Source organism: Excalfactoria chinensis, chromosome 1 (assembly GCF_039878825.1).
Source record: "Excalfactoria chinensis isolate bCotChi1 chromosome 1, bCotChi1.hap2, whole genome shotgun sequence".
NCBI classification, from domain to species: Eukaryota; Metazoa; Chordata; class Aves; order Galliformes; family Phasianidae; genus Excalfactoria; species Excalfactoria chinensis.
Window position 1 is genome coordinate 106,455,651 of NC_092825.1, and position 22,802 is coordinate 106,478,452.

Sequence of the window (22,802 nt, forward strand, 5' to 3'; positions counted from 1 at the left end):
GTAGTTGTAAGGGCATTAGGGACTGCCTTTTAGAGATCTCAGAAGACTGTTTCTTCATCTATAGACCATTATTTTGGCTTTCTGGGTATGGAGTCATTTAGTCATTAAATGCATTTTAAATCTTTCACCCACAGTGATCTTTGCGGTAAAGAACAGGCACATTTACATTGCCTAACCAATGTGTATAAATTAGGCTACTCCCCTTCACTTACTTTTTAATCATTCCCTAAGGGAGATCCCTTTTCTGAATTGACATCACAGGAAATCTACGGGAATTAGCTTCCTAAAGATGCAATTAGACAACGTGAGTTTAGATGATCTTAAGGCTTTCTGTCATAGAAAGAAGCAATCCTGTTCTTTCATCTTCTTTCCTTTTTCCTGTTCTTTTCCTCCATCCTTCCCCTAATTCCATTCCTTTGTTCCTTGAGCATGCTTCCTTGTAGCACATTTGACACTCACCTTACCCATCACCGAGATAATTCAGCTCACTGAACTGGCAGAAAATAAATATAGAGAAGTGAAAAAGGAACAGTTTTCAGCTGGGTTAGTAATCACCCCAGAGAACATGAACATCAGCACAAGGGTGTCAGGATCACATAGGAATCAGTGTGAAGAGCAAGGAAGATGAACCCTTTTCACAATAGAAAGTGCTCCTTTATAGCTCGGTTTGTCACCATTAGTGGTGTCCTTAGTTGAGAGTAAAATCTAGACTCCTAAGGATGGAGGAAATTTACCCTCAGTGTTTTAGCTATGCAGTAATGCATTTAGATTTTATTTTCTTTCCCCTCTATACCCAGCTGGTATGTTCTACCACAGTCCAGGGCAAGGAAGTATTATAGGGACCCCCTTCAAGGCACAACACCACTAGACTGCTAAGATCATCTGTCTCTAGGAGTGCTAGGGTAATTATGTGAAGCACAGAAAAACAGTAATTATCAAATATGATCTCCCCTGTTGTGGCATCTATTGGAAGAGTGCAAAAGCAGAGCTAGCAGCAGCACAGTATTTAAAGTATGATTCCCTTCCGAAACAAAACTGTAGGTAAAATCTTGGCTGCTCCATCTTTTGATATCTTCAGACCAAGGCAGAACACTTTCCCCAAGACACATCATGTCAAAGATGAGGTATACTGTGACATTGAATGTGTTATGCTCAATAACAGGTTTGATTCAGTGAAACTAAAGGAGCTGTGATACACAGAAGGTCAGAACAGACATAACTTTCTAAATATGTAAAGAACAGACTACACAAAGAGATAAAAAGAAAATAAAGCAAGATCCTTTTAGCAATGAGCACAGTTCCCATTCTTTCAAAACAAAAGAGGACTTCTCCCTACTCCATCTCAGATAAGTAGTTTCTCCCTACTGGATGCACCATCCTCCCCTAACTAACACGAGGACACCTCCCTTTCTCTTGATCAATGGATATAGATATAGAACCAGAAACTACAGGCTCTCCCTTTGATCAGAATCATTTCTGAATGTACATGCATTCTCCTAGCAACGTGCTGAAAATGCTTTTGTCATTTCTTTCTTTCATATTACATGGAGATATTATGTGCTCTGCCGCAGCCTCTCATGGTCAGGCTGTGATTGAAGAACACGTGGCATGCACACATCCAGAGGATGTACATCTCTTCATGGGTTAAGCAGAAGTACCTTTCTTTCCCATTTTCACTATAGCTTTTTACATTCAGAATGCATGCAGACAAACGGTCTGAACTGTAAAGTGGCATTTGTCCTAACAATAGGTTCAATACAAAGCACCTTTTTGTGAGAGTCCTTAAGCCATAGTTCTCCAGTGGCCTCATTAGGACCCTAGTTAGTTCTCATTCCAATCAATCATGACGAGTTACGGAACACATTTCTGCCTCCTCAATTTAAAATCAGTTCACCTTCATCTGCCTTCCTACCGTTTCTTAGTTTCTCCATCTTTCTACCTTTTTTCTATGACAAGCCACTTTTTTTTCTGAGCCAAAATTTCTTTGTCAGGAGTTTCTGCCCATGGTTCACTGCAATCATAAATAGAGCCCAGTTCTGTAGCAAGTTGGTTTCCTGATGCAGCACCATGCATGCAGCATTGTGTTAATTTGCCTTTCTTGTGAGTAGCAGATGATCAGTCTTCAACAGAAAGGGCTCAGATGACTCCTCAAAACATGAGGAGAGCGGGGAGAGTCTTCTGACACACTGAGACTTTGGAGTCAGGTGTCAGAAAGTCCAAGTGGCAGCTGCTCTGCATTGGAAAATCAGTTGCTTTGGGATAGTTTGTGAGCTCTGTGTTTTTGTTTCTCTGCTCTTTGCTACTTCTCAGCTTCCTGCATACTTTGATTTATAACCCCTATCGTAAGAGAGTAGAGTGGCCCTGGTCAAGTTCAGAACTTCCTGCTGCTGCATACCATGCACATACACACCTCCACCACCTTTGTCCGTGCAGTTGTACACATCAGCTCATTTGGGCATCAAAATCAGACAGAATTCAAAGCATGCAAAGAATCCAAGCTCTCCCATACTCAAGCAGTCATGTCAAGTATTTACAACTGAAAATAATAATAATGACCATTTTCCCACAGAAACCATCCATTGGGACATTCTTGTACCTTGTTTTAAATACCTACCTCATGTACAGTGGTCTTTTACATACTGCATTTCTGTTATCTAGGTAGTATTAGAGGGAGGTTTTTTTAATGCACATTTTTAAGTGTAGATTCAGAAAGAAAAGTCATCAACAAAGATCCCTGTAGGTTTCTCTCTGCTCCTGAGCAGACTTTAAATAAACTGTCTGATAAATGTAGTCAATAAGCTTCTGCAGAGAATAAGTTTCCAAAGGCCCGTTCCAGAGAACCCTGATTAGATAATACGTAACAACAAGGAGAAACCACGGCTTAGAGGACTTTGTTTTCCTTTGCTGCTCATTAGAGGCAGCCCAAAGCGAAGTAAGTCTATTGGCTGAGAGATAATGGATCAAGATAAAACTATGTGCAGACAAAATAAGACTGTTTATACTCCACGTGAGCGTGCCTCAAGTTTTCATGTGGTCAAAAATGATAAGCTACTGTGTATCAAAGGAAGAAGCACTATCTTCAAAAGACTCAAAGCCGATCTTTTCAAATTACTGCAATCCAATGAAGGGAGGTAACCCTCTGGCAATGAAGGTGACTTCAGCTTCCCATAGTTTCAGATTACAAGAGGTTCAAGTAGACAAAACTCTCATCAGGCTAAGGAGGATCAGAACATAGGCAAGTGGGGAAGGTAGGCCTTGATCTCTTCAGCCTAAATTGCAACAGAGACATTCAGCCAACTTAAAAATGCCACATTAAGGGCAGAGGGATGAAAAGTAGGCATTTTCAATGCCATTTCTAAATTAATTTAGTTAAATCAATTGTCAAAGCCAATTCTAAATTAAAACAAGAAATAGAGTGTTGCCTTCCACTGCAGGGAAGATATGGGCTGAAAGTACTGCTGAATTGCACGACGACTTCTAAAAATATCAGAATGCAATGGATTAAATACAAGTGAGTTAATAAGGTGTTACACTGCATTCTGAAGGCTGCTTAAAATTAGCTGTGAATGTTCCTTTGCTTGTCCTAAATACACTGCACAAAGACACCATTTTTTTCCCACCTCTTTTAGCCTTACTTTGAGCTGTCGCACTGAGAAGTCTGGCTCCGGAGGCACTAGAGAGATAGCTTTGCTGTTGCTTGTCTTTCCAGTCACGCTCTCAAACCAGAAGGAAACAGTTCCAATATGTGACATATAGAGGTGCCATCTCCCCAAATTATTTATTCAGTGTGTAGTTCAGCACTACTGTACAAGTGCTTCTATTTTCTTTTGAGAATCCCTAAACAATTACCAAGATAGGTGCTGCCTGATGTCACATAACACGACGCATATCCCTCCAGCAGAACAGGCAATCGTTAGCTTGATATAATAGGTCTGATACAATAAGTATTTCTTCAGTGCTCCAAATGTAATATTCTGCATTTTCACTGCACTTTTCTTTCAATTTGAACAGATCTCTCATTGAAGAGTATCCAGAATTCACTGGCAGTCCACCAAGTTAGCAACTAAACATGTAATCAGCTCTTTGGTTTCTGGAGTCACATTCCCACATTCCTTTTGTCAAAGCTGACATCTTGGACAGAGATAGGAGTTCAGAAGTTCAAATAACTTTCTGCTAACTTCTATAGCAGTGTTAATTTATGCTTTCAGGAAGAAGGAAAAAATAAAAAGAGCTAATTCTAGACGCCATGCTGCCTTGTAGTCTGGACCTGGAGGATGCTACAGCATCCTCCCTACAGAGAGGGTCTGGTTTGGGGTTGTCTTCAACATCACACACAAAGCACTGAGCCCTGAGTGATGGAAAGGAATGGTTTTAAACTAAGACAGGGGAGGTTTAGGTTAAATATTAGGAGGAAGATTTTCACACAGAGGGTGGTGACGCACTGGAACAGGTTGCCAAAGGAGGTTGCAGATACCCCATCCCCGGAGGCATTCAAGGCCAGGCTGGATGTGGCTCTGGGCAGTTTGGTCTGGTTGTTGGCGATCCTGCATATGGCAGGGGGGGCGAAACCAGATGAGGATTGTGGTCCTTTTGAACTCAGGCCATTCTGTGATTCTTGTACACCGTCCTACCCTAGAAATCACAGAATCACAGAACTGTGGGGGCTGGAAGGAACTTCTAGTAGTCCAACCTCCCTGCCAAAGCAGGCTCCCTACAGCAGGCTGCACAGGTACAAGTCCAGGTGAGTCTTGAACATTTCCTGAGAAGGAGACTCCACAACCTCTCGGGCAGCCTGTCCATTCACATCCCAAACTCTGAGTAAGGAATGGCTCGGGCATATTCTCTATGTACGTCTTTATTTTGAGTAAGTGTAAGGGCCAGCATTTAAACACTATCTGACCACAGCTGCAGATCTACATAGCAATTAAGCATGTTCTGATACCCTTGTCTTAGAAGGGCATGAGTATTTGCACTGTCTGAATGCAGTAGCCAGCAGCAGTTAAATACAATTGAGCGATTTCTAAGTTTAGGACAGAATACCTCACAGCTGCAGTCCTTCTCCCACTGGGTATGACTAATCAGATCAACTTCCCTGCTAGTGTCTCCATCTCCTTAGGTGTTTGTGCAAACAAAACCTTTTTGCCCAAAGTACTTTCTTGTTGAAATAAGCGCTCACTTTGCATTTTTCCTGCATAGGTGTAGTTTTTCAAAATCAGTGAGTAAGAGTGAGGAAGTGTTAAACAGGGAGAAATCACAGGTTATAGATGACGTTGTCAACTATTTCAAGGCAGTGACTGAGCAGTGCAATTCATCACCTCACTGCCACGAGCTAGATCAGGGACTCTTTCTCCTTCGTTAGCTTTTCAGAGATGTGGGGTCTAGAATGGATGCTACAGTTTCACTCCTATGTCAGAGTTACGTGTGAACAAAGCATTTTTTACTCACAGAAAAACGCAGTTTGTGCAGCTGAAGTAGTAAATTGTGTTCTAATTAACTGAATAACAAAGATGAAAATACACTCTTTTGGAGATAATGAGGCCTTCAGCTACATTTAGTTCTAGTCCGACAGAGACAAACCAATTAAAAATTTACAGTGAATATCAATAGTGTTAATAAAGAAGCCCAGAAATCTCAAACGAATACGGCTATGTTCGGCATTTAAAAAATAACCCATGTTTGGGCTATTATAAGAAAGGGGACTTTTGTAAATTCAAATCAAATCAATGATTCTATTTTATGACTTGGAGAATGTTTCTTTTCTTGGGTTGTTCACAACATATAATTAGAACTGTAGGGTACTTTACTACACCCTGTACAAGAGATGCTCTATCTCACAGTGGCACACTGTTTCACAAAGCATAAGTGACTGCCAAAAAACTTTCAGTCTGCTACTGTATACTTTCTACTGTTCCAAAAACAGTTGACAAACTAAATTATATGAACATAATACATCAGAAAAGAGAAATAACTTATCTAAAAACTTTTTTTTTTCCAAGGATTTGTTCCCTCTGTACCTGTTCTAATAAAGTGAGAAAAGCACTTGTACAGTAACCAGCCATAAGCCTCTTCCTGTAACACACACAAATAGTCTTTTGCAAAGAATGCTTTACTGTAAGTCCAACAGCCCTGCACGGCCACAAACCAGTGATGTGTGTCATAGAGTACTGAATTATCAAAGGATAACATAATCACTGATACAAATGTAAGCCATAAAGTCATTTGTTTGTTCTTCCCTATTTTGTGAGTACAAGCTCATCAATATTTTTCAACTGGACTTCTATCACGGCCAAAAAACTTATATATTCATGCAAATGCTCTAACAGAAGAGACTCAACTTTTTTGGCGACTGGAATGTGCTTAATGTATAGTGCTGCATGTTATCTTCTCTGAATTTAAATACGTACTTAAACTTTCATTGAACACAAAGCAGAAGCATTGTAACTTCACAATACGCAGCACTACAATTGGTGCTATATTTGGGATCTCATGAAAAGAATGTTTTCTGAAAAGTCTTCTGAAAAGGATAGAAGTGATGAAAATGTTATTATTCATAGAACAATTTGGGTTGGAAGGGACCTACAGGATCATCTAATTCCAACACCCTGCAATAGGCAGGGATACTTCTCACTAGACCAGGTTGCTCAAAGCCACATCTAGTCTTCATAATTTATACAGGCATTTTGATATAATACTGCTAAATGTCAGACAGTATTTTATAAATTAACAAGAAATCTGAAGTCACCCACAGTCCTTCCCTCCAGCTCTATCACAGTTAGCTCAGTGACAAAATAACAACAAGCTTTGTGTGACCAACAAATCCCCATCTGAAACTGGGCTTCTAGGCTCACCATGATGGCAACAATGAACCAATACCAAATGTCTACCTGTATGCTTGAATAAATATTATTTGCAATCATTATTGTCATTGTTTCATAAATGAGAAAGTTGAGGCACAGAGAGGAAATCATTTGCCTGGAGTCACACAGAATATTAATAATAATGTTGGAAGGAGAATGTGATGTTCTGATTCCTTGGTGTTGTCTGCACTGGAAAAAAAAAATGGCAGTACTTGAGGGAGGATTGGGTATTTCTGTCCCAGAAGCACAAACCTCCTTTAAGTCAGACTAATCAGTGAGTTACAACAGCTATTCTGGGGGCAGTAGGAGGACAAACGTGCCTAGCCAAGCAGAATTAAACTTTCCCTCCACTGGGAGATGCTTCCTCGTGTCTTTCAGGTGCTTGCTCTGTGGGGTATGAGACCACAGTGGTTGTTTCTGGACTGTTCTGCTGCACTATGGGACAGGCTGCAATGCTCTGCAAGAGCATAGCTTCATTTTCCCTGTGTGCCCAGCAGGCTTTCCTGCCAGGCATTCCTGTTGGTTGCCTTGCACCAACAAGGTGACCTCTCCTGTGCTCCAGGGCCAGGAAGCCAAGCAAGGCTGAGCAACAAGCTAAGTGCAGCAGCAGACTGTGCCCTGCACATCAGGTGGCAGTGCTGGACACAGGTCTCAACGGTGCACAGCTGAGTGTGTGAGGTTTGTCTGGTCTGCAAGAAAGGTGGGAGACAACTGCGTACATAGGACCGAGCAGGTCTGGTTTTGTACGGTTACTACTAGAAAATGTGCTGTTGGCTTTACATGGAGAAAGACTGAAAACTGCTCAATCGTGAGAATGAATACAAATGACAATACAGAAGTCTGTCTTTAATTGAAAAACCCCCGTGAACACAGCCAACCTTTTCCTCCCCATAAATGGACCCAACTCTTCCTTAGCAAAGAGCCAGTAGAGAAGTGCAGTAGTAAGCTGGGATTGCTAAAATTTCACTGATTTTAAAAAGTGTTCAACAGCAGATTTAGAAGCTTCAGTAAATGACTATAATCACAGTAACAAGACTCTATAGAAAGACTTCAACTGTTCTTGATTGACTACACACAGAAATATAAGCCAAACCTGACAGATAAAATCAGGTCATATTTTATGCTGAATTATCCTCTTACTGTAGCAAAGTGCAAAATTCAGTAATTCCCAATCAATGTCTCCCCAAACACATGCAACTGTACCTAAGAATACTATTTGGATTAATTTTTAGCCATTTTCATTGCTTCTGCTTTACTGTTCTGCTTAAACACACCATTATCTGATATCAGGAGTCCATTTTGTTATTTGGAGAATTGTATCTAGAGTGCTGCTTATCTTGAAACGTTAATTTAAAACATTTTCTTATCTACATGCAACAAACTCACCTATATAATGACTGCAGGTCCAACTCAGAGTCCACAGCCACAGCCCACAACTCAATATACCATTTTTCACTTATGTGTTAAGAAACCGAGTACCTTCAAGATGGCAGGAACCAATAGCTCCACTCAGAACTGAAGATTTGTTGTCTTTTATTTCAACTCAATACATCCAAATTCAGTCTGTCAAGCTTATGGAGAACTGTAAGTTATACAGAGTTTATCTATTGTCTCCCTAACAGCTATATAATTTGTCAGGTCTATATCAGAGCACTGCGCAGTGTTCTCTCCCTCAAACATCCTGGTACTCTTCCCCGTAATCCCCACAGCCTTTGCTTTCTTCCTCCCAGGTGGTGCCTTTGCCACCACAATAAGCTTCTGAAACCTGTTTCCAATTTCTTTAAGCCAGGCTTTTGAATTTAGATACAATGCTTATCCGTCTTAGAAGTGCTTATACAAAAACAGGCAGCGCTGCCAACCTCGGAAAGGCAACAAGAAGCAAAAACACATGTATATGGATTTCTTTTTTCCATGAATAATATTTAGGCCAGTCTCATTTATCAAACACCTTATACTCATCTCCAACTGTTGAAACAACAAATCTTGCAGTCTCCCAGTATCAGAATTGTCTGCACACAATGTGTAAGCCTTGACCTTCTGAACATTCTCCGTGGCTGCTCTTCCTTTCCTTGAAAGCAGTATCAAGAGCTCCCTTGTTTCTTAAGCAGCCATGTGAGGACAGCTCAGCATGATCCCTGCAGCGGTTCTGATTAACTTCTCCAAGCAAAGTAGGCAAAGGCAGCTTCCTTCAGCCCCTCCCAGGATTCACTAAGCCTAGAGCAGAGTACTGCAGGAACAGCCCACGGAGGGGCGAAGTCAAATTGTATCACAACAAAATTGCATCCCAGCAATTTCCACATGCCTTTTCAAAAGCTAAGTCTCAAAATCAATGGGAATTTTATTCTGGACTAAACTGCGAGAGAAAAGATGGGAAGAGGGAAAAAACAACAACAACTTAAAGCTTGCATTTCTAAGATATAGTTCTCATAATACGTAGCCAAATCACATTCCAGTTCATGTACACTGGAATTATCTTCAGCAGTGCAACTAGATGGCCATAAAATGGGTACACATTTAATCACACATATAGGAGGGGAAAAGAAGGCTGTCACACATTCAGAATGCATACATGCAAGACCTTACATTGAGTGAGCAACAATTATCTGCATCACAGGACTGTAGGAGTTGGAAGAGATCTCTGGAGATCATCTAGTCCAACCCCCTACTAAAGCAGGTTCCCTACAGTAGGTCCACAATACAGTCCAGATGGTATTAATTCTTCCATTCTTCATAATTCAGTTACTTTTTTTTGTAACAGCACAGTGTAGACATTTATCTCACACGTACAGGGGGGAGGAAGGAGAGAATAAAACTTAGTTCTAAACTCATTATTCAGATTTTATGAGTAAAGAATTCCCATCCAACCAGCAGTGTTTACCCACTGCAGGTTTCATCCCACTGCCACTCAAGCAGCCGGCAAACTTCTCTTTGGCAGAGCACAGCACCAAGCTAGCTGGCACAACTCTCCTCTGGAGCAAAGCAGTCACCTCACAACCAGCCTTCTGCTGCAGCAGTGTCACAGCCGGTGCAGGCTCCAGCAGCAGCAGCTGGTACGTTGCCCTGAGCTTCACAGAGGTTACAGGGAGTGAAGCTGTTCCCTGTCAACCCAGCACAACAAACACTCCCTCTTGGTATAGAACGGACTCTCTGCCACTGGCATAGACGCCTATTTATTTCTGGATGGTTGAGTACCCATTTCTCACTCCGAAAAAGCGTTTCCTTTTATTGCTTTCTTTCCCCCTGGAATGAGATCAACAAAAGATATTTTAAGTTTTACGAAACCAGCGTAACTTCATCTTTTAAACTTTGTGACCTTGTACTGTATCTGTTTGGGGGATTTGCTTGTAGCCACGCGCCAGGAATGTATGATTTAATACTGGTGTGAACCGTAGCACAAAACACATGGGGATTCACACCGTTCCCTTCCTTACGCCGTGCCCTTTGGTAACCAGTACACAAAAACCCCACCTCGGTTGTTACAGACGCTCCCCGTTCCCTTCCAGGAACGTCGGTTACTCCGGATGAGAGAAATACGCCCAAGTCCACCTCCAGCTTCCCTCTGCTCTTTAGGAATGCCTCCCATGTCCCAGCTTATGAGCCACGCATGAGCTCACCCCGACGCCAACGCAGGCTGCCGCTCCTCACTACTCTTACAGCACGACCCAGACACAACGGCTGACCCCATAGCTGCTTCTCGCGAGCGGGCGGGCGGGCAGCTCCAGCCCTTTTCCCTTGCATGTTCCCTACGTAGTGCCATTTCCCCTCAGCGTGCAGCTCAGCCCCCGCAACCTTCCCCCTTATGCAACCGCATCCCCCACCGCCCCACCGCCCCACCGCCCCACCACCCCTCCACCCCGCCCCTCCAGCTCGGCTCCGCCTCCCAACCCGCTCTCCCTTCAGCTCTGCCGGAAAGGTTCTCTTTCCGGTCCGCCGGAGCTGTTCGCTTCCGGTCCCGTGCCCCCAACATGGCGGCAGCCCCTGCGCCCAGTGAGTTCTGAGCGCTGCTCGGCCCGTTCCCTACCGCTGCCCGCCGTTGCCCGGCGTCCTCCCTGCGGGCCGAGCCGGGCTGTGTCCCGGCGACGCCGGCAGCGTGCCGGCATCCCCGGGCCGCTGAGCCGATCCTGCCTGGGGTTGAGGCGCCGCCGCCGCCATGGCGCCAGTGCAGCTGGAGAGCAACCAGCTGGTGCCGGCCGGCGGGGGCCCCGCGTCAGCCCCAGCCCCGCCGGCACCCGGCGCAGTGACAGCCGCCGCCAGCCCCGGCTACCGGCTCAGCACCCTGATCGACTTTCTACTGCACCGGACCTACGCCGAGCTGACCGTGCTGGCAGACCTGTGAGTGCCCCCCACCCCCTGCCCGCCTTGGCCTGCTCTCACGCCTCTTTTCCCTGCTCGTGTCGCAGCCCGGCGGTGAGGAGGACTCTCTGAGGCCTGACCCAGAGCCGAGTTGGAGCGTGGGGAGGTGGTTGCACCTTCCTTGGCTCCTGCCCGGACAAAAGGCCACATTCGTGTGGCTTTGCCCCTCTAAGGGTTGTGTTCCGGGGCCTAGTGGAAGCTAACGAGCCCCCTGTCATAAAAAGGGGAAAAGGCTGGGGAGTGGAGAGCGGATGGATGTAAGATGTTGTAGTCAGTGCTCTAGTTCAGTGCCTGGCAGAAAGCCCACCTGTAGTGCTTGTACTGGCCTCAGAATACATGTCAATGAAAAGTGGACAAACTCAGTTGTTTTCAAGGGCTGCAACTCCTGAAGTTACCTACACAGTACCTGAATTACCAATTGAGTGCTTCTGAGGGGAAAACAGGAGACTGCTGTACTCACAGTCTCTTGTGCGAAGGTTTTGCTTGAAATTGCAAGGGGGAAAAAAAAAGGCCATGAAAAGCTTTCCTGTAAGCATCCTGTCAATGAATAAGTGTGCACCTTTTTGTTTGTTTAAATAAAGATTCTTGGGGAGATTGTGTATTTATATGAAATCTCTTATGGAGCAATTGGTGGGCGGGAAGGCATGTGTATTTTCTTGTGAAACTCCATATGTGGTAAGTATGCAAGCAGAGTTTTGCTTGACTTGAGGTTAAGAGCACTCAAATTATAGAAAGGACAAGGAATTTTACTTTGTCTTGAGAAGACTTCCAAAATGCCAGTGAAAAGTCTCTGCTGTATGTTTATGATACCTATGGTCACTAAATGATTTTGTACATGCTCTTTTAGGAGCAATTGTCTGTGATGTCTTGTATGTTTGTTTTATGGTGTAGAACTGGTTGTTTAGACTTGAGTGTATAGTTGAGGTACGAACTAAGACAAGTGGTGTGAAGAAGAGTTGAAGGATGCTTTAGGTACTCTGATTCACCAAGTAAGATTTTAAGCTTGTGGTGTCTCCTCTAAAAGTGGAGTGAGCTACATTTTTCTACTGTATCTCTCCATAAAGGGTGAATTTGGCTACTAAAAAGTCCAACTGGAAAGTATTCTCTTCCTTCCCTTCAGCAAAGATCTCTCGCTCCTTTACCAACATCGTGAATGAAAAATGACTTTGAAATGAAGTGCCAGTAATAACTCTAGGACATTAGGGGTGATGAGAATACAGCCCCCTTTTTTTTTCTGCAGTAGTATCTGTTGTGCAGGTAGTGATAAAGTTCTGCAGTATGACGGTTCTTCACTTCTAGACTATTGAAAGATAAACTTGTTTCAGGCAGGTCAGAAACAGCCAAAGTTAATCTTGCTGTAGGTGTTCTATGATTGCTATTATGTATTAACTAGCCCTTTTCATAGGTATTTAATGGGAATGGTAAGTTACAAAGCACAGGTAGTGATATTGTATAGCGTGGCTGGCTTAGCAGAAATGTTGAGATTTGAACATTCTTCACAGAATGATAAAATCCCTTAGGACAGGGATTTTTCACACTGGATCAGGCTGCCCAGGGCTTCATATAACCCTTCAGGTTACCAAAGGCATTCAGGGCTGCGAGCGCTGGCTCATGCTCAGTCTTTCATCCACTAAGCTTTTCATTTAACTTGACCATTTCCAGCTTAACTGTCAGGTTCTGGCTTTTGTCCTGTGGCACGGTCCTGTTATATGCCTGATTCTTCCTTCTTCCCATACTCCACCACCCTTGCTGCTTTAACTGGGCTGCTCTGCAGAGCTGTTGAGCTATTTCCTTTATCAAATGTATTTAGGAGGCATTTACAATCAGGATTTTTGGAATGCTTTTCATAGGTATGTAGAAATGCTTGCACTGGTCTGAAGATCACTAATAAATCTTTTTCTATAGTGGTATGAAACACAATGGAACAATGGATAACATACTGTCTTTTCTTCTTTTTATTACAGATTACCAAGAAAGACTGATATGGAAAGGTGAGTTAAAATAAGACCGTCTGTAGTACATGTTAAACGCAAAACCTTGTTTAGGATGTTAAGGGATGTCTCACCTTGTTTAGGATGTTAAGGGATGTCTCAAGGGAGTATTTTTCTCTTAATTTCAGATTTTCTGCAAGAAAATAAACCTTATTTGTCTTGCTGTCAGTATGGAGTTTCAAGATCTCCCTCAGCATAGACAGCAATATTGTTTTTTGTTGCTTTGTTTTATTTAGTTATTGTGGTTGTTTTTTGTTTGTTTTTTTGCCCAGTTCATTAACATGATATTGTTATTATATCAGGTGAAATCTGTTAAGGGCATTATTCTCTTAATTACAATGAAACTTGAAGCAGTGAAGTGACAGTACATCTAATAGGAAAGGGAGCGAGAGAGCCTAGATTCTAGATAGTGTGTTGAATCTCATTCAGAAGTAGCGGTTCAACAAGGTAAATACTTCTTGTCTACCTTTTTGTTACCTGTCTTTCCTACCATATGGCACCATTTGGTATCTATATTTTTTTACCTGCTTGGTGTTGTTTTGAAGTATAAAGAGTAATTGAAAACAAATGTAAGTAGCCAGAACAGGCTTTTTTGTTCATTTATTTAATCCTCTCTCCTTCTCCCCCGGATGAAAGAACCTGATTTGGTTGGTTTTTTTTTTGTTTCTTTGAGTGGACCCTGAAATGTTATTCTTTATTATTTTGAGTAAGCTTCACTTCTTTTGCTATTTGCGTTAACACCCTTATTGACCTAATTTTCTCTGGAGACATGTAACAGCTCTGTTATTCCTAAGGATGCAAAGAATGTTGATGAAGAATTCTGTGTAACAGAATAGTCATCAATTCAGTCATCTCACGCCTTCTAAAATTCTCATAACCTGCTGTGAAACTAATCAGAATTTCAGGAATTCATAACCTGGAATGGTTCCTTGCGTGTCTTTTTTCTTATGTGTAATATCTTATAAAGAAGAGTGATCTATTTGCATTTTAAATTATCACTTTATTTGCTGAAACAGTGACATTCAGCTTGGGTCCAGAGCTCTCTCTTACTGGTGTGGGGACTTCATCTATCTACACATTGAGCATTTTGTTGTCAAGCAGAAACCTGAATTGAAAAGGACCACAATGATTGTGTAGTTTCAACCCCTCTGCTATGTGCAGGGTCTCCAACCAGTATACCAGGCTGCCCAGAGCTACATCCAGCCTGGCCTTGAGTGTCTTCAGGGATGGGGCATCCACAGCCTCCTTAGAAAACCTGTTCCAGTGCTTCATCATGTCCTGTAACTGAGAACATCTTGATATTAAGTGCTAGCATCCATGTTAAATTTTACTTTAGTCCTTCTTAATGAAGAGGCTTTATAGCTCCCAAGGACATCTGTTAAGGTGCATAGTTTGTCCAGATTATTCTGTTGTGTTGAGTTTTTATGTTTTTGTTTGTTTTTTTTACCAAGTTCAAGATGCCGTGGCAGCAGTAGTTGTGCTTTAAACAGTGTTTCCTGAAGTTGGCCCAGTGACACAGTATATATGGGATGAAGATGTGATGGTGTTGTCTTCTTATGAAGTTCATATAACATCTACATTTTTTTATGGTGACAAGCTAAAAGGTGCTATGGAAGGGGAAAAAAAGCTCACAGGAAATGATGAGTCTTAATATATGACTTTTCTTTGCAGAGTATTCTTTTATTTATTTACATCATTGTCGCTAATAGGAATAAATCACTTTCAATGTATTCTCGCAACGAGAAAGATAAGCAGTTGGATTAAAAGATGTAGTGTTAGTGCTGTGGTGTGGAAATAAAGCTGAATGTTGGGGAAAGTCCAGGGGCTTTCTCACTGATAATGTTTGGTATTTGTTATCTTTTCCTTTATCCTCCAATAAAGGATAGTGTGTGTGAATTATTTTTCCAAATACAGTAGCTGCTGTATAGGGTTTTAACTGGAACTTGGATTACAGTGACTTTGCAAGGCTGTACCTTCTGTTGTGGGGAAATGGACGGTAAAACTTTATACCCCTGTTCCTTAACAAGCAGTCCTTGCTCTTACTCTTCCAACAACTACTACATGAAGGCACTGTTTTTTCTAAAGGAAAACGGTTTCTCCTGTTTTTGCAGAGGCTTGCGAAGCGGTCTGTTACTACTTAAATCTGCAGCAAAGACTGCCATCTAAACAAAAATTCAGAGCTGCTGTGAAAACGGGTTATTCATAACTTCAACAACAGTGCAGTTACTACACATCTTTCTTGTGAAATATTCATTTCCATTTCTTGTTAATGACAAAGTGGTTGCTAATTCGTGAATTTCGTAGATAAACGTCATTTTGGTTTGCAGAGCACTTTGGAGATACCTGGTCCAAACCTCTGCCTGAAATAAAAGACAGACTAAAATGAAAGTTGTTTTCTGTGCAAGGTTGTATACTGTTGAGTTTCAAACATATCTTCAACATAGATCTCCTGAAGTCTTTATGGGCAGCGTACTTCAGTCTTCAAACAACTCATGTATTTCTTTTGTTTGCTTTTCTAATGTCAATCTAGTGTGTTTTACTGGTTTAATTTGTGGCTGTTGTCCTTCACCATGTTGCTGTCTTCTCTGTAATGCTCTTTTAGATATTTCAAGACAGCAGTAGCATCTCACCCATAGCCTTCTCTTTTTAGGTGTAAGCAAACAACTGCTTCAGTTCTTTTTGTTTCATGTGTTCCAGCCTCTAACTTACTTCTGTGTGGCAAATATCTTTCTTGGATAGAGTTAAAAACTGGACATAGTGCTTCAGATGCATTCAGACAGATGCTGTCTCCAGGTGAAGAAGTGCTTTCCTTGACTTAGGCAGTGCTTGTGCTAATACAGCTTGCTGTAATGGCACATTGGTGATATCTGTTCACTTGTCCACCAGGACCCTCAAATCCATTTATGCTTGGCTGCTACTTAGTTCTCAGGCTGTGCTTTTGTTTAAGGCTGTTTGGGTTCAGGTGCAGGACTTTGCATGTGATTTTGCTTCATCAGGTTTCTGTCAATTAGTCTGTCCAGTCAGCTTTTGTCTTGTCCAGTTTGACATCACCTGCAAGCTTCCAAAGACTGGATTCCTTCACCTCGTGTCGGTTGTTTATGGAGGTGTTTAATTGTATTGGCCCCAGTACTGACCAGCAGGGAACATGAATAGTAATTGCCTTTAAGGAATTTCAACTGGTAGCTCGTCAGCCTTTCGTGTTTGGCACTGCAGCCAGTTTTTCATCTCATCTGTAGTCCACTGATCCCTTCCATATGTTACAGAATCACAGAATCATAGAATTGTAGGGGTTGGAAGGGACCTCTAGAGATCATCGAGTCCAACCCCCCTGCCAAAGCAGGCTCCCTACACCACATCGCACAGGTAGGCGTCCAGGCGGGTCTTGAATATCTCCAGAGAAGGAGACTCCACCACCTCCCTGGGCAGCCTGTTCCAGTGCTGCGTCACCCTCACTGTAAAGAAGTTTTTGCGCACATTCGTGTGGAACTTCCTATGCTGAAGTTTCAGCCCATTTCCCCTAGTCCTGTCCCCACGCACTACTGAAAACAGACCAGCTTGGATGCAATGATACGGTGGGATATCTTGTCAAAAGATGCTCAAACAGCAGTGTAAATGCATCTTCTCTTCTCCCCTTGGTTGTGGAGCTGGACATCATATAGAACGCAGTCGTGTTGATTAGGGATGGTTTGGTCTTGGTACATCTGTGCAGGCTGTTCCCAGGCCACATGTTTTTTGTTTTCCTGGATATAGCTTCCATAAAGATTTTCTGCATAATTCTTGTTAACTGAGCTTTGGCTCTCTGGCATGTGGTCCTTCTTGAAGATGGGTGTGTTGTTTGCCTTGTTCCGGTCAGTAAGACCTCTTATTGCTATGGCCTTTTGGAAATGATAGAGTTACTTTGCACTTTCAGGGGTCAGCTTCTTCAGCACCTTTGGATGCATCCCATCTGCTCTGATGGCTTTTTGTGTGTCAGGTTTACTGAAGTAGTCCTTTACTTGATACTCCTCTACTGTTGCTAATAGTTCCCTCCCCTAGGCTCCATCACTAAGCTGAAGGATCTGAAATACCTGAGATCAGAACTTAACAGTAGAGGATATACTCAGTCCCGCAGCTTCATCTGTGCCAGTTTTCTTTTGCACAACAGAGCACTGGACTCATGTTTCCTTTGTCTTTTGCTGTTTATAGACCTGTAGTATAGAAGTTCTTGTTCACCTTCATCCTTTGCTAGTTCTTCTTCTGAGTTCTCATTTTCTATGCTTGTCTCTGCATGCTTGAGTAGTTTCTAGGTATTGCCCTCTCCCACCTTCTTTGTACTTCCTATTTGCATTCAGTTTGTTCAGGGGTTTCTTGTTTAATCAGGCTTTCTGCTCATTGGAACAGACTTCATTAGAAACAAAGCTTTAGTGATTCTTATTTATATTAAAGCTGAATTATTTTGAAGGGTTGTTTCTGAAGTGTGGTCATTCAGAAGCTTTTTAATGTGCTCTGCTTTGCTTTTACAGGCCTTGTAAATGTATTACTTCTGGAAGTTTCATCTTCATTGAAGTCATTTTTTTGTGCAGCCCAAAATTAAGTTCAGTGTCTATAATGAAGAACAAAGAAAAACAGCAACACTGAAAGACTTGGGTTCTTTAGAGAGGGGTAGATGGATGTGAATTCCCAGTGCGATTGTGATTTGAAGGTGACAGCCATGGTTATGGAAGCAGGATTTTGTCAATTAGAACTGACAGGCTGCCTGTAACTTCATAAAGCAGTATTAATGAAGCAATTCCTGGAATACTCCTTTCAGTAATTATCATTATTAAATTGCTGTGTTGTTTTTTTGTTTGTTTGTTTGTTTTCTATTTTTTGTCTATCTTTCATTTCCAGCTACAGAAAAGCACCCTGAATTTTTCTTGCTATCATGCTTTTTGTCACCACAAAGTTTTGGTTGCCATCACTACTTCTATATTTTAACAACTTCTATAGAGAATTTGTTTGAAAGATTAGTGACATTCTCAACTCTCGCTATAAATGTCTTCCAAATTCCGTTATGGTTTTGTGACCCTTTAAAAAGTTTTCCACCTCTGACTTTGATAGTGTAGGATAGTTATATCCTAGTAGAGCAGTATGTACCTATAGCAGCTTGTCTACCGCTTCAAGTTATAACATCAGGCTATGGATTATTCTAGAGTATATGCTGTGTAATACAGGAAATTATTAGCTTAATGCCCAAGATCTTGGCTGAGGTTTGTAGTATGTAATTCAGGAGACTGAGCCAGATGGTGTTAGTGGTGCTTCTGGTCCACATACTCACCTGGTACAATCAGATTATGCTTTATGGATTGCGCAGGAGGGTTTACCTCATTACACTAACGTTTTCATCAGAAACAAGCTCTATCTGTATTATGAGTATGCGTGTTACAGATTAGGATCAGAAGGAGGTACAAATCCTATTTGGTAGAAGCTAATATCTGTTGTGGTAATTAATATGTGTTTTGTTCAGCTACGAAATCTTGGTAATTCAGTTGAATTCACTAGTGAATTGTTTTTCTTAAGATTAGTAGTAATTCATGTAGGTGTGTTGTTTTGTTTCCCCAGACATTCTTGGTTGGTTAAAATCCCTGTGTGTTGTTGGCATTTAGGTGCTTAAAATAGTGAGCTGAATCTTCTTTTCCCCGTGTTCTGTTTAAACAAGCAATCTATTAGTGATTGCCTACATTGGCACAATTAGAAGTTATGGTAACTACTTTTTTTCTTTAATGGCACACAGTTGAATTGCAGGTTAATTGCGTGTCTGAGCACCAGCTTAATGCATATTCAATTGTTTGTTTGTTTGTTTGCTTTTGTTTTTGTTTTTACAGAAAAATAGAAATAGTGCAGTTTGCAAGCCGTACTCGTCAACTCTTTGTTCGTTTATTAGCCTTGGTCAAATGGGCTAATAATGCTGGAAAGGTGGAAAAGTGTGCGGTAAGTTGGCAACAGAGTTAAGTATGAACCAATCTTTTAGTAGCACAGGATTTTGGTACCATCTGATTTTTCATTAAAATAGAAGTGTAAAAAAAAACCAGAGCTGTATTACACAGCAAATGAACATTAAATAATAGCCAGTTTCTTCCTATTGAGAAGTTAAACAGTTCTTAACAGTTCCCCAAAACTTCTCAGTAAATTAAAAAATAAAACTGTGCTTCCTTTCAAGAGTTCTTAAACAGGACAGAGAAGGTGGTGATCTCAGTGTGTTAGTTCTTGCTGTAATTTCAGTTCTGTTCTTAATTAAGTAAGAGTAAGGCACGGTGTTGCAAACACCGGGCTTTGCGTGATTACAGACAAGTTAGGTTGGATTCCAGTAGCAGTCACATCAGATGAAGAGCTGTGAGGCTTCACAGATCCTCCACAGCTCCAGAAGTGCATAGATTGAAAGTGTCTTTGCATGTGAACGTTATTGCAGAGCGCTCATACTTTGTTTTATAGATGTGATTCCTAGAATTGGAGGGAAGTGACAGAATCATTTCTGTCGTATATTAGATGAGCTGAATATAAAGAACCACTGATTTGTGCATTTCTGACACATCTTTTTTCTTTATTCTTCTCCCCATCTCCCATTGTCCTCTACAGATGATATCAAGTTTTTTAGATCAGCAAGCCATTCTGTTTGTGGACACTGCCGATCGTCTGGCATCTCTAGCTCGAGATGCTTTGGTTCATGCTCGTCTACCTAGTTTTGCTATCCCATATGCTATTGATGTTCTGACAACTGGATCATACCCACGCCTACCTACCTGCATTAGGGTAAATAATGTTACAGTATTACTTGGTGTGAGGCGGGTCCCCATCAAATGCACATTAAAGAAACAGTCTGATGTGTGCAAATGGAAGTGTAGTTTGCCACAGGAATAGTGCCAAGGCTCTGTAGTGTGAATTTTTGACAGGTGACACTTCTTGTTTGAGCAAGTTATCCTTTCCTAGTGAAACATTCTCTGGATTTGAACTAGCTCATCTCTGGAGTGAATATAATGGCAGTGCTTTGTTTGATACTTAGTGTTTGTATGTGGTAAGCCATCACGCTAGAAAAGTACAGTGAAAAAGTAAGATACAAACGCCTATTTTCTCAGAGATTTTGGCTATATCATACTGTATTTTGAGATATAGTGAACTACTTATGGCTCTTTTTAATGCTGTTATATTTTCTTACTGATGAAATGTAGAATGACAGACTTATGGAATAATACAAACAATAGTATCTGTGACTTGGATCTACAGCTACAGATAATGATTGACTTTCAAATGTTAGTATTTAAAAGCAAGTTTAGCCTAAAGTAAGGCCCAAGATTGTTTTAATTTGTCCAAGTTGAGCAGTTTTATTCACTGATCAATCTCAGGCAAATTGTAAATAACTAGGAAAAAAAGATGAACGTCAGATTAAAACAATCAAAAAATACTGTAATGGCCTATGTAATTGTATTTGCAGACTTCTGGTCTGGTTCGTTTTTGTCATTGTTACTGGTAATGCATGAGACGTGTTTGAGATGTATATTTATTTTTTGATGTTTATTTTAACAGGATAAAATAATCCCTCCTGACCCAATTACAAAGAGTGAGAAGCAAACCACCCTTCATCAGCTGAACCAGATTCTTCGACATCGTTTAGTGACTACAGATCTCCCTCCCCAGCTGGCAAATCTTACAGTTGGTAAGAACTTCAGTCACTTTTTGGAGGACAGTTTATTGGCGGCTGACTTAGTCGTTACTTTAATGCTTAAAAAAAAGCTTAATCTAGTAAGGTTGAAATTCTGTCTCTTTAAGACATTGAATTATCTTTTTCCCTTTTGAGCAACGAAGACGCCAGTAATCTTGCTGGAATAATAATTACTTTCAACAGGAAATCCTGTGCAGGTAGTGGTAAAATAGTGCAGAGACTGCCCTGATCTTTCAGCAAGTGTATTATGAAAGGTTCTCCCCTTCTTTCAAGATAGAAGTGCTCAGTGCCTGGTCAATGTTAGGCCACGCAATTCAACTGCTTTTTTTTAAAGTTAATTTAAAAATTCAGCTTAATTAAGCTATTGGGTATTTCTCCTAGAAAGTCTTTGAATTTTAACTCAAGCACGTTAATATTACTTTTTTTGTGTGTGTCTGTATTAATGTTCATCTTCATGAATTAAATCTGTTGATGTTTGTGCACACATTTTATTCTGTGACTCATTGCAGTAGCAGATCTCTAAATTATAGAGATCTGTTTTCATTTAGTCCAAGTACAGGTTGATGTTATGAGGAGTTGTTTTTTTTTGCTGTTGCTAGAAAAAGGGTGGTTGTAAACCAGATTATGGCAGAACTGCAGAAAATGGACCTGAAACGGACTAAGTCTGTACTTCTGACAGACAGAGTTAGCCTTGTATCAATTATATCCCCTAGATCTAGAGTGAAGCTGTTTCTGAAAATTGGTAATAGTAGTTTTTGCTGATACCTTTGCAAACACTTCAATATCAATATTAGAGCCATTTTTTATCTTAATGAGGTGTAAATGGATTTACATCCGAGTCATGAGATTTTTCAGTTAACAAAACATTTCAATACTAATTTCTGGTTTGAATTTGATTTCTTTTAAGAGCGTATCTGGGCTGCTTTTTAATGTGCAAGTTTGAGGTAAAATGGTATCAGATTCTAACCATTTCAGCTCATATATAGCATATATAAAACATATAAGAATGTTACTAATTATCAAGAATTGTAAAGGTGTATATGTGGCATACTTGGTAGCTGATTGAGAAGATCAGCCCGCACTTCATTGTAAGAACTTGTACTTTATTGTTTACTTTGCTTCTCATTTCATTTATGACTTTTCTTACATAGTTTTGGCCACCTCTGTTCCAATGATAGCTATGCTGACAGAAGTGTAAGGATGTATATGTCAATTACATAAATAATGTACATAATCTTTGTGAGCATATATATATGAAGTATGCAGAAATGCGTTATTTCCACATTAAGAAGGAGTTTAAATTATTTTAATGTTAAATAAATAGTTTGCTGTGAAATGTGCTTCTAGTGTTAGATTTTAGCCTAGGCTTCCTGTCTGTGAACCTCTTCTAGATGTTCCTTGAATTCAGCCATGAATAGGAAAATTTGAGCTAGACATACGGTTTGTGTAACAACAGATATTAGTAGTCAGCTCAGTGTAACCTTGTGTTGAAGCAGTACAAATGCTGACAAATTATTATGACAAAACTACTGCTGTGCGAGTCAGTGGGGACTTCTGTCCGTGCTGCTTATTGACACTGTTATTGTTACATAAGCTGCTCTCAGAACTTCAGAATTGAACATAAATGAATGCAGCAGAACAAAATCTATAGGGAAGTAATTCATTGTGAGTGCCAGAAACCACTGCACTGGTAACATGAAGCATCTTATGAGACTGAGTGAAATAAAATATTCTTTCTTCCTTAGCCAATGGTCGTGTGAAGTTCCGAGTTGAGGGGGAGTTTGAGGCCACTTTGACAGTGATGGGTGATGACCCTGACATCCCCTGGCGCCTTCTCAAACTGGAAATTTTGGTTGAAGACAAGGAAACTGGAGGTAATGAATACAGAAAACAAAGTTTACACATTCATTTTAACATTCTTTTTCT

The 22,802-nt window shown here is 41.0% G+C and overlaps 1 protein-coding gene across 1 annotated transcript in view; it reads left to right on the top strand.

Annotated features, from left to right (window-relative positions):
• The first annotated feature begins 10,798 nt into the window (after nt 1-10,798).
• MED14 (mediator complex subunit 14) overlaps nt 10,799-22,802 on the top strand; it is a 35,741-nt gene continuing 23,737 nt past the window's right edge. The window contains exons 1-6 of the mRNA XM_072351072.1: nt 10,799-11,189; nt 13,175-13,201; nt 19,045-19,150; nt 19,796-19,969; nt 20,741-20,870; nt 22,622-22,750. Coding sequence (XP_072207173.1) covers nt 11,008-11,189; nt 13,175-13,201; nt 19,045-19,150; nt 19,796-19,969; nt 20,741-20,870; nt 22,622-22,750 — 748 coding nt within the window. The 5' untranslated portion in view covers nt 10,799-11,007. The remainder of the gene's footprint in view (nt 11,190-13,174; nt 13,202-19,044; nt 19,151-19,795; nt 19,970-20,740; nt 20,871-22,621; nt 22,751-22,802) is intronic.